This window comes from Polyodon spathula, chromosome 10 (assembly GCF_017654505.1).
Source record: "Polyodon spathula isolate WHYD16114869_AA chromosome 10, ASM1765450v1, whole genome shotgun sequence".
NCBI lineage: Eukaryota > Metazoa > Chordata > Actinopteri > Acipenseriformes > Polyodontidae > Polyodon > Polyodon spathula.
Genome location: NC_054543.1, coordinates 35,930,154 through 35,942,496, shown reverse-complemented (window position 1 = coordinate 35,942,496; position 12,343 = coordinate 35,930,154). Strand labels below are relative to the sequence as shown.

Below are 12,343 nucleotides of genomic sequence, written 5' to 3'. Positions count from 1 at the left end.
GTGTTACACGCACACACACACACACACACACACACACACACACACACACACACACACACACACACACACACACACACACACATACATATATATATATATATATATATATATATATATATATATATATATATATATATATATATATTCAGATAGTTGTGGTACTTTTTTTTTTTTTTGCCTCAGGACTAGTAAATGTAAAACTAAGCAAAATATTTTCCAAGCAGTGTGAGCTTTCATTCTGTCGGGAGATTTAAAGGAAACAACAAAAGCTAGAGGCAGCGATTATATCTCATGCAAGTAAGTCATCGCTGACTACTGGGTTGCATTGGTCATTACGAATACTAACTAGACCGCTGGAGGAGAGAAACTCTCCAGTCAAAGTTAATTAATTATTTATTGTTCTTCTCAGAAACTTTGTTAGCAATTAGAGATGAGTTCATACTTTGTAAATCCCTTTTATCCAAAATACAAGGCTGCTGAGACAATAGGTACAACGTACTACGACTGTCAGTTTCCACGGGATATTAATAGCAGACATACAGTTATGTATGGGAGCAGTGCAAGTTTCCAGCACCCAACAAAAGTTCAAGAATTTTACCATCATGGGACCTCAGCAATCCCGAATGGGGGATATCAACCTAATCCTTGTGGAATTACGTGTCACGTTGACCCCAGTAAATTTTACGGGTACCATAACTTACAGAGACAGCAGTTCTTTACTACACAGCAAGAGACCGAGCTGGTACAATATCCTGACTGTAAATCGTCCAGTAGTAATACTGGCGAAGAACCAGAGCACTTAAATCAGAACTCGTCTCCTTCTCAGATGTTTCCCTGGATGAGACCTCAAGGTTGGATGTAATATTTGTTTATGTTTGTTTCCATATCACGTATAGGTAATACTTGGATCTCAAAGCTATATAGGATAATTATAAATCTCCTATAGAAAGATGTGTATTTATTTATTTATTTATTTATTTATTTATTTATTTATTTGTATATTGGCTCCTGCAGTATATGATGTATTTGTAGGTTATGGTCTTATTGTCTAATCGTACTTTATTATATTAACAGGATGCTCCTGTGTTTCTTTTGTCATAGCTCCTGGTAGAAGAAGAGGGAGACAAACATACACCAGATTCCAAACTCTGGAACTCGAGAAAGGATTTATATTTAACCCCTATCTGACCAGAAAGAGGAGAATCGAGGTCTCGCACGCTCTGGGGCTCACCGAGAGACAGGTTAAAATATGGTTTCAAAACCGAAGAATGAAGTGGAAAAAAGAGAACAATAAAGACAAATTCCCATCTTCACTACCAAAGGACGGAGAAGAGGTTAAAATGGAGCCTGGCAACTCTGTGCAGCACAAAACAGGCAACGATACAGCTTGACTGATTTTTAAAACCTGTCTAAAATGGGACTTTTATTAAATGTCACACCAGGAAAGACTGTTAAAGTTTAAGGAGACTGTCCTTGTTAAGGGTCTTACAGCCTTAATATGCCACTGTTACAATGACTGTGTGTTTGTCAGTTACCGTGGAAGGTATAGTGAGTTTATGAGCTCACTTTTCAATTATCTATTGCCTTACTTCAAACGAAATAATGTTGTTCGTTAAATAAAGGAGCTGTGTTTATGATTTGCACCCATACTCTTCCTAATGAGAAACCAGAATAAATTATTAGATTTTCTATAAATTAACAACATTTAATTACCAGGAAACTGCACGTTAAATTTTTTACTGTGTATCATGAGTAGACCTTTAGAATAAGGTTTATACAGTACTTGAATTGATCACAATTCAAGATTCATTTTGCATTTGTGTTAGAACTCTAACGCACGTTTAAAGCTAATACATGTTTTTTTTTTTAAATCACTATAACTTTGTTGACAAAATGATTATTTAAATTAAAAAAAAAATAATTTAACAAAACAAATATGTGAATATCTTACTTATACTTTCTTGTTTTCGATATTTTTTAATGTATATTGTATTATTTCTGAATTATATTTTATACTTAATTTATACTTAATATTTTATTAGGCTAAATACAAACGCGATAATTAACTGTAACAAACTCATTTATATAAAGTAACTTGGCTTGCTCAGATTATTATTATTTTTAAAACTTTTGCAAATCTTTCCAAAAAAAAAAACAAAACTGAAGCATAAATATTTATTGTTGTGACAAAAAGAATAATTCAGACAGTTCTAAGCATCACACACACACAGCTAGGCCAAGAAATTGCTTGCCAGGAAGAAACATGTTTCAATATGATTCTGAATGTATAATATAGGCCTGCGCAATTTTGCTATTGTATAACAAATGATGATATTAACAATGAATATTATTCTGTTAGCTTAAAAATTAACCGTTTCAGTTGCAAATAAAATGTGAATAAGAAAAATGTGTGCTTAATTACACACACCACACACACACACCACATTAATGCACTATCTACTATATATATATATATATATATATATATATATATATATATATATATATATATGCTATCATAGTAAGTCAAGTATCAGAGGGGGTACTTTGTTTGCCTCAGGACTGGTAAATGTAAAACGAAGCAAAATATTTTCCAAGCAGCGTGAGCTTTCATTCTGTCGGGAGATTTAAAGGAAACAACAAAAGCTTAGAGGCAGCGATTATATCGCATATAAGTAAGTCATCGCTGACTATTGGGTTGCATTGGTCATAATGAATACTAACTAGACCGCTGGAGGAGAGAAACTCTCCAGTCAAAGTTATTTTTTAGCACTATACTTTGCAGACAAAATTATCATTTATATAAAAACAATCATTTTACGAAACAAATTCATGAATGCCTTCTAATTATTTTTTTTCTTAAAATGGAAACAATTACATATTATTATTATATTATTATTATTATTATTATTATTATTATTATTATTATTATTATTATTATTATTATTATTATTATTATTATTGATTATAATTTAAGGAATATATTAACACTAAGGGACATTGTGAGGTTGAGTCCCCTGGATAACTGCGTCCAACTCATTTCTTTATAAATGCGAACATAATACACCTTAATAAACGCTAAATAAGGTGTGGATTTATTTCCAATTTGAAGCCTGCTAAATAAATTATACATTTCGTAACAACATTTCTTAAGGCGTTAAACACTGTTCAGAGGTGTTCTAAAAAGCTAATAATAATAATAATAATAATAATAATAATAATAATAATAATAATAATAATAATAATAGGTTGTATATGCAGAGTGTAGATAGAATATAAGTGGGATTTATTTACACATGGAAGGGTAAATAGTTAATGTCCTCTGTTTCTTGTTCATGACATTGCCTGCTATGCCATTTGAAAAATAATATCAAATATCTTAAATAAATATAGTTATATGGGATGATAAAAGTTGAAATATTGGCTAATTAAAGTATCCGTTTTGGCAAGTCTCTGTGAAATTCACAGTAGGATGTCATTTGTTTAAAGAAACAAAAAAGAAACTAATAAAATCAGTGGCGTAAAAATGTATTACATTCTTAACAGCTGATTTTACAAGTAAAAATGTTAAATTTGCATACGTTTATGCAAATGTACAGTATCATATATATATATATATATATATATATATATATATATATATATATATATATATATATATATGCTATATATACGATATATAGATGTATCTTTTTTATTATTATTATGTTTATTATTATATTATTATTAATTCTAGTTATGTAAAACTTAAGACTAATTCAGATCTATCATTTTATATGATTTAGGCAAATAGTAGAACTTTTTAACATCCGTTTACCATCTTGAAATCTAAACCTTTAACAGATAGTCTTAATATCTGTAAATATCTAGCTCTTTCTCTATGTGTCGCGTGGAACACATAACTTTGGTATAGTGTCTCAGTTTTTCACCCACTGACATTCGTAAGCGAGCTCAGTGCGCTTTCGGGGAGATGGGGGGGAGGGGGGGAGGGGGGGAGGGGGGGGGGGGGGGGGGGGGGGGGAGTATATGGCGTTTTCGTTTGGTGTTGTCAACCATTATGCGCAAAACCGAAAAGGAATTGCTGCAAATTCCTTTTTGTTAGCAGAAAATTTATAACTTGGTAATAGACCGCTTTATGAGCAAGTTGCGACTATCATTGGATGGCACGGGTCATGTGCATGGAGCGAGCGTCTTCATGGCCCTTTCCTCATTTCCCTAGCGGCTTCTCCACTGCATTCCGCTGTTGAAGCACCTCACTATCCCTTCTGCCTTCTCTCTCAATATTAGTGTTTTTAGCATCAGTGTGGCGGGGTTTGCAGATTTCTCCCTGCTACCTGATCTCCTTCACGCTGAGTGGGGGAATAGCCTGCACTTCACTCTACTTTCGCTTGTTAAAACAGTATTCTACATAATTTCGTTTTACAATGCTTAATCCGAGTTGTGTATTCGGATTGGTGTTAAACTACAGCTTTGTGGAAATGGATTACGTCAAGCATCCCATAAGTGGCATAAGTGGTAAGTGTATGTTTTACCTGCTTTCGTTACCTGTCCTAGACTGTACATAAAAACTGCTTTTATTAATAAAAATCTAACCATTAATAACCGATTTTTAAACATTGTGTTTAGCATTAATATCGGCAAAATGTGTCTTCCACAACAAAATGTACAGTTTGTAAAGAACAGATAAAAATAAAACAGGTAGAGGCACAAACTCTTCAGCGATTGTACAATGGGTTATTTTAACAAATCTATATATGCTTACTTAAATAGATGTTATTTCAATGGATTTTCTCGGATGTTAGGCATCAGAAAAAAATATAACTTGATTGTGTTATGGGACATTTCTTATTATTATTATTATTATTATTATTATTATTATTATTATTATTATTATTATTATTATTATTATTATTATTATTTTGTCCAAAGATAATATACAAATAATAAATAATAATAATACAATAATAATAAAACAAATATACTAAGAAAATGTTTGCGAGTATATGAAGACACTGTTCATATTTGTATCATTATATTTACTACAGCCCTTTGTACGTTAGCATATGTGATTTCTTTATATTTGTAAATTGCATTAGTTGCATTTTACAACTCACTGGATTATGGTGATAACTTGCAAATGAAAGAAAGAAAGAACGAAAGAAAGAAAGAAAGAAAGAAAGAAAGAAAGAAAGAAAGAATCTTCTGGTTCCTTTTCTTCTTTCTTCTTCTATTCGTTTTCGCCGTTTGTTCTGTAAGAAAGAAAGAAAGAAAGAAAGAAAGAAAGAAAGAAAAAAATCGAATATTTATTATATACCAGCTACCGTGACTACCAGCTAGCTCATAACTTATTAACGTAAGAACAGGAGGCTTTGCAGCGCTTTCAAAAGGAGTACAGTATTCTGAAATGATTCGATTGTTAGAAATTCTCAGGACGTTTGTCCGAAAGAATCATTTATTATTCACTGCGTGATCTAAAAACAACCACTTGTTTTAACCACAAATTAGTGAAAAGTAAACACTTTGCCAATGCCATATGCAAAATTGAATCTTATATATGGAAATGTGATGAGCTATATATATTCTTCCACGTGTTAATGTTAGAGGAATGTCTCCCATTTCCTTCACGCTTAGTTTAATTGCAGTACTCTTAGTACGTGTAAAGTATAGTATTATTACGAGTAGGTTTAAGTTGAATATTTAACCAACATTCCAAACAAGTCACTTGGAAAAAGATGCGAAGCATTAACTTTTACGTTAATCTAATTCGCATATATCCATATATCCAACTAGTTATTGGTTATGCTTCACTTGTACCCATTTTGTCTCTTATCTATATATTTGTTTATTCGCTTATTTCCAATTTCCTGGGTCTAAGTAATAAAACAAAATCTGGACTGGAATAGTATAGTATATTCTGAATAGCTCGGTAGTCCATAGGCCTATTGTTCTCTTGTTTGAAAGTCAGTCTGCGCCGGAAAACACTCCGAATCAAGTTGAGCTCTACATTTTTTTTTTTCTGTTTTTTTGTATTTTTTATTTTTTTTTATAAGCGTTCTTCTTGAAAAGGTACAGTTCTGAGGGATAGATTTCAGTCGCTTGGAGTCGGGTGTTTCAGAACAAAGACAGTATTTCACTGGTTGGCAGGCAGCTGCTGAAGTATTTACAGCTCTACTGCAATGCGACAAGGGATGCCCGATACAGTCCCAGGGTGTGAATGCGGGATAAGGGAACATCCTGTACATAAAACGAGTCTGATTAAAAAGGAAAAGCGACAATGAACAATTACTCTGTAGAGAAGGTTATCTAGACAATGTGTTTTGATAATTACAATATAAATGGTATCGAAAACCCACACATATAAACCCACACCAGCTGAGCTGTAAAGCAAAATGATTACGAAGTAAATTTAAATCAGTTCAGTTAAGTGTTTATATAGGCTGCTACATGGGGATGTTTATTTTGGCAAAGGCTGTGTGAGTGTGCAGGTGTGTGTGTGTGTGTGTGTGTGGGTGGGGGGGGGGGGGGGGGGGGGGGGGGGGGGGGGGGGGGGGGGGGGGGGGTCCCCACAAAGATATTAACTCCTGAAAAATGACGTTGTGTAGACGTCCCAACTTTGTAAAACACGTTTTTAAGAACTAAGAAAAGTAAATTTATGAATGCAAACATGTTGTGTGTAATCTGCTTGCTGGATTAAAAAAGTCTCCTCAAGGAAGGAAAGTCTGCCACTACCTTATGAGAGGGAACAGGCCAAGTCCTTATAGTGTTTAGACAGATATTAAAGAGTCAATATTGTTTTGTTTTTTTTAAATAAACTAAAAGCGCCCTAAGCCTAAACTAAACTTTTCTCGTGATAACAGTTGACAAGCGTATTTCTGTTTAGTTTCTCCTAACTATTGTCTACACATACACATGGCTTGTAGGAAAGCAATGTATGCAATGCATACAATAAACGTTTGCATACCATAGCTTCGACATTATTACAATGTCTGTAAGAAGTACCAAACCAAGCAGCAACACAAAGGCTTCATTTTATATGAACATCACTTGTCACAATATTGCCACGAACTACACTGAACATAATGCATCATAATGCTTTCAATATGTAGAAAGCAAGCACAAAATGCATGGCACGTATATATGCTTTACAAACAGAACGTGTCATTCATTTGGAAGAGGCCTGTGATTAACCCTTTGCACTCACTGACCGCATAGTAGTAACTCGCACATAGCTGCCATTTGCCTCTGACCTCTCTTGGCACACGAGTATGATTTTGAATACGAGATTAAATGTATCTGCATACATCATGAAATGTATCTGCTTATCCAGAAGGAGGCGCTATTGCCCAAGTATCCGACACATTTTTATCTTTCAGGGAGATTTACAAGCGGTCATTAAAACCACGTGATTACACATTCTCCCCAGTGAGTTGCAGTGGTGGGGTGCAGAGACAAGGCATGTGTTGTTTTATAACACAGTACAATATCTGTGTGCAAACCTGGGGCAAAACATACAACTACGAAACCACCGATTTTCAAGCTTAAATATGTGAGCGCTTTCCTTCACAAATAATTATGCCAGCATCATCGCTGTACGGGTGAATACCAGGTGAACGCTTTTAAAGACCTCTTCTTCCTAAAGATACACAGTTCTGAAATAATCGGAGATTATGTAGATTGGGCTTCAGATTGACCATCTTGTTCAGGTTGCTTGCAGAGGGGTAAACCCAGCAGTGCAGCGAATGCAATACAATTTCAGTGTTTCAATGGTTTCAGTTCATGGTCCCTGTCAAAAGACTATAGCAATCTAATAGGACTAGAAAACAGCTTAATCGAGGTAATAATAGTTACATTAATAATACACTTTAGTAATACAACGCTATACTCGGAAAACAGGTGTAAAAGAATACACACTTATGTTACTTATTTGTTTGACGTTTGTATATATATATATATATATATATATATAGATATATATATATATATATATATATATATATATATATATATATATATATGTGTGTGTGTGTGTGTGTGTGTGTGTGTGTGTGTGTGTGTGTGTGTAAATGACAGTAAATTCACCAATATTATACTATATTTGTTCTACAAAATTACAAACATTTGCCTGTATAAAAACATAGGCCTAATAAAGAATCAAACAGTATATGGTTACCCCGTTTACATATTCTCAATTGTTCACCTATATGACAAAGACAATGGTGATTAACGCATGTCTGTCCCATATATGTAAAGTGGACACATGTTATTGTTGTAAAAATATGTTTCGATGATGCTATTTACAGCTTTTATAAACGTAGTCACTGACGCACCAGCACACATACGGTCTCTACTTTTCTGCAAGGCTATAGTTTAATGTTAGACCAAATTGACCAAATGGTGGCACACAGCCTACTATATTGTGGAGTGTTTGATAAATAATTGCTCTGTATGGCTAGTCGATAAATAACAATATATAGACTATTATAGGCTGATGATCCTCGACCTGACGAATAAATCATTATATCTATTTTTTATTATTATTTTATTCTATTTTTTTTTTAATGTTTTTTTATGAATTAACCAGTCAATGAAAATTCCATCTTAAAGAAAGAACACAAATTGTCCTGAATTCATAGTTGCTTGTTCAGGCAACAGGCTAACATCATTGTTTCCGAAATGGCAGTATTTAGCAATGCATTTTTGGTGAGGTAAATTTACATTCAGCATTTTATTATAATTTTTTTATTGTACTTTTTATTTCCCATAGGTTATGAGAATCCCATTTTTGTGTTTGTTTGTATGTTTGTTTGTTTCCCATTTCGCTATACTACTAGCAAAGCAGTCCAATTTCACTTGCGTTTGTGATCAGACACTTAATTGAACAGTGACATTTGACGACCGCTGAAATTCTCACCTGTTTGCCCTGAAACAGACATTTTCACAAGGCGGCCATTTTGTTGTTTTATTACCTTGAATCTACAGGTATCAAAGGCTCCTGGACAAAACAGCCTAAAAAGAATTTCACACACGAAGGCTTTCCAAAGAGCTACCCTGTACAAGCAGTCCAAACAACTCGTCATAAGGGAATGCTTGTGAAGTGTAGAATAAATTCAGTGTTTTTTTTTTCATTTTTGAAATATAATGGCAAAGCCTTTTATATACAGAAGGCTTTGCCATTATATTTAAAAAATGAAAACAACAACAACAAAAAAAAACACTAATCTGCTTTCAAATCAAGTTTATCTTGTTCTAAAATTTGAGCGGGCTTAATTATACTAAATTACTTTAAAAAATAAAAAAAAACACACACCTTTCATATTTATTTATTTATTTATTTTTAAAACTCAGTTTAGCTCAGCCCGCCTTGATACCCTATATGTTTAAAATCTGAATAGGGTGAATGTGAAGAACACGCTAATGTAACCGCCATTAATGGATAAGTTTTCAAGTTTGAAGGTTATTTATGACACCACAGAGCGGTGCCATGAATGGCTGTAACGCGACACGTGATTCCATTAAACTTTGTTTTATGGCCAGGGAGTTGACAAGCCAAAATATAATTCACATTGTATATTAGCACACAAGTGCAGATGGTTAAGGATTTCGGCGCGATCTTGGGGAAAAAAAAAAGTAGAAGCGAGGATTAATCTCTGGTTGCAGGCACTATGGCAGTGTATCCCTGGATCCATCGCCACCTTCACAGAAGCCTCGCACAAAGTAAGTTTGCTTCATAGAGATATTGAAGGAGGTTGCAAGGAAGTCTAGGGTGTCACTAGGTCTCTATAGCGCATGTACTTTTCGTAGCCAGATACAACATCTGTTTTTCTTGAAGAAAAATAAATGAAAGGACACTGCTGCATGCAATAATTGTTTATTGATCATAACAGATAGATAGATAGATAGATAGATAGATAGATAGATAGATAGATAGATAGATAGATAGATAGATAGATAGATAGATAGATAGATAGATAGATATGTTTGTTTGTATGCATTGGTTACCAGTTCATATGCATTGGATTTTGTGGCTATTAGGGTTATTTGCGTTCTGTTGTTTTAATGGTTATTATATTCATTGTTAACGGAAGACTCGTTCAAATCCAAACAATTGAAAAGCTTTACTATTGGAATGCAAAGCTGGTATTATTTGCAGCGTGAGTCCACAGAGCTGGGGAGGTGTGGTTATTATAACCGTGGTATAATGATAAAGGCACTTTCTCTCTAAAACAAAGGCTCAGTTCGTTCATTTTATTTAGAAAATCTATATAACCTACCTTCAGCGCTCTTTAAACAGGCAATGAATGAAAAGTTATCCGAAATACAATGAGCAATACAATGAGTAATTCAAGTAAATGCTATTGTATCTATTAAATGAAACAATACAGGAAACCAACCGGTTACATTATAACATTGTTTTTTTTTTTTTTAAAAAAAATAGGGAAAAATACTTGGATTTTACATAATTAACACTACACATATAATATATATATTATATATATATATATATATATAAGATAACAATAGAAAAAAAAATTCTTTTTTTTATCTGAACAATTATATTTCAAGGGCCTTGGTTGTTCTCTCCGAGTTTATACAGCGCCCCCCAGCGTATGACATTATAGTTAATCAACAGATGTAATGTTAGATTTGTTTTTACATATTATCACATTTCAGTGAACCATATATGATGGGTTTTTGACGCACTTAATTAAAGATCTGTTGTTGTCATTAAAGCTCACAATGCATGTATAATGCGAATATAACACAAAACTACATGTGTGTGCATGTCTTTCCTTTTTATTCGATTTTACAGACATTGAGAATGACGTTTAGCTATAATTATGATATTTAGCTTTTAAAAAATATAACACTCATGTAGGATACAATTGATATGCTGGTATTAACAAATAAAAAACAAAAAAAACAAACAAACAGACAACAAACAAAAAAATACATTCCTTGTAAGGAATTTCGATAAATCAACATAGTTATCTGGATATAAGATATATATATATATATATATATATATATATATATATATATATATATATATATATATATATATATATATATATATATATATAGTGCTATTAGACCTATTCATACATTATTCTATTGTTTTAATAAGTTAAACTAAAGCTTTATATTTGGGTTCTTTGTTTAACTTTCCACCGCTTTCTATCTGTGTAGATACATTATAAACTGTTTTTTCTAAGGCTGGGGTTTTGAACACAATGAAACAAATACACTTTATGTATCTCGCATTGCTTTCCCAAGGCCAAGATGTAACGGCTTCATCAAAGTGCTTTTGTAAGCAGTTGAACGAGAGGTGAAATTGGAAGTCTTTTGTTCCCCGGTAACTCTTTGGCTTTGACCCGCTTGAACAAGTCGTGCAATAAGGTGAAATGCAGGTCACAGCGTCTGTCAAATCTGAAAATGCAAAATCCAACTGTGGCTTTATTTGCCCGGTTTTTTTTGTTTTTGTTTTTTTGTTTGTTTGTTTGTTTGTTTTTTTTTAATAAGTTTTTTCGATTTTAAAGGTATTTGACAGCATTATTTCAATCTTATTAAAAAAAAAAAAACATAAAACAATAACGCATTTTCTTTTATTTAAACTAGAACGTAACATGCAATCGTTCGTTGTAGTTTCTTAGGTTTTAAAAAAAAAAAAAAACATTTTTTTCTCTTGTATTGTGGCTGTATTTTGTTATTCAACTTGTTTGTTTGTTTGTTTGTTTTTTTAATTGCCATAGTTTTAAAGTAACAGCTCGTGCAAGCAGTGCATTTAGTTTCAAGATTCCGAAATGTATCTGAGCGGAGGAATTAGCATTAAAAATAAGGAAAATATTATTTTAAAAGAAAGATAAAAAGAGGCTAAAAATCATAATTTAACACGGTTTAAATTATATGTATTTGTATCTATATAATCAGCCGTACTCGTATTTGTTTACCATAGCGATTCCATAATACCCCCGTGTCATAATGTAACAAGATGACCAAGCCAGCAGGATTGACCAGAGAGATCGGTTATCACTTGGGTCATGTAGACTTCATGAACTTTTCTACTCTTCGTGCGCGGCTGTCGACAAAGAAAGAAAAAAAAAGAAACTTTGTGATATGTTTGTAAATGATTTAGTATGACCCTCCATGCCCCTTAGCCCCAGCTTCATATGCGACCGCACCAGTAGAGCTTGGGACAATTCATAGAGAGTATTCTGCTTTAGATTTATCGCAGAGAAACAGCAAAGTAAGTATGAATCCATATCGAACAAACAGGCTACATTTATTGCTGATGTATCTTTTACTTTAGTTTGCAATTGCAACCTAGTTATTAATAGACATTAGG

At 33.0% G+C, this 12,343-nt stretch overlaps 1 protein-coding gene across 2 annotated transcripts; it reads left to right on the top strand.

The window, feature by feature from the left end:
* The first annotated feature begins 233 nt into the window (after positions 1-233).
* LOC121322201 (homeobox protein Hox-D8-like) lies at positions 234-1,845 on the top strand. Of its 2 annotated transcripts, none has more exons than XM_041261805.1 (2): positions 234-851; positions 1,102-1,845. In XM_041261805.1, exons 1-2 carry the CDS (start codon positions 431-433, stop codon positions 1,389-1,391), a joined length of 711 nt encoding a protein of 236 aa, XP_041117739.1. In that variant the 5' UTR covers positions 234-430; the 3' UTR covers positions 1,392-1,845. The 2 variants fall into 2 exon arrangements, with proteins under 2 accessions (XP_041117739.1, XP_041117738.1); XM_041261804.1 differs by having other exon boundaries at positions 1,075-1,845.
* Positions 1,846-12,343: the final 10,498 nt, after the last annotated feature.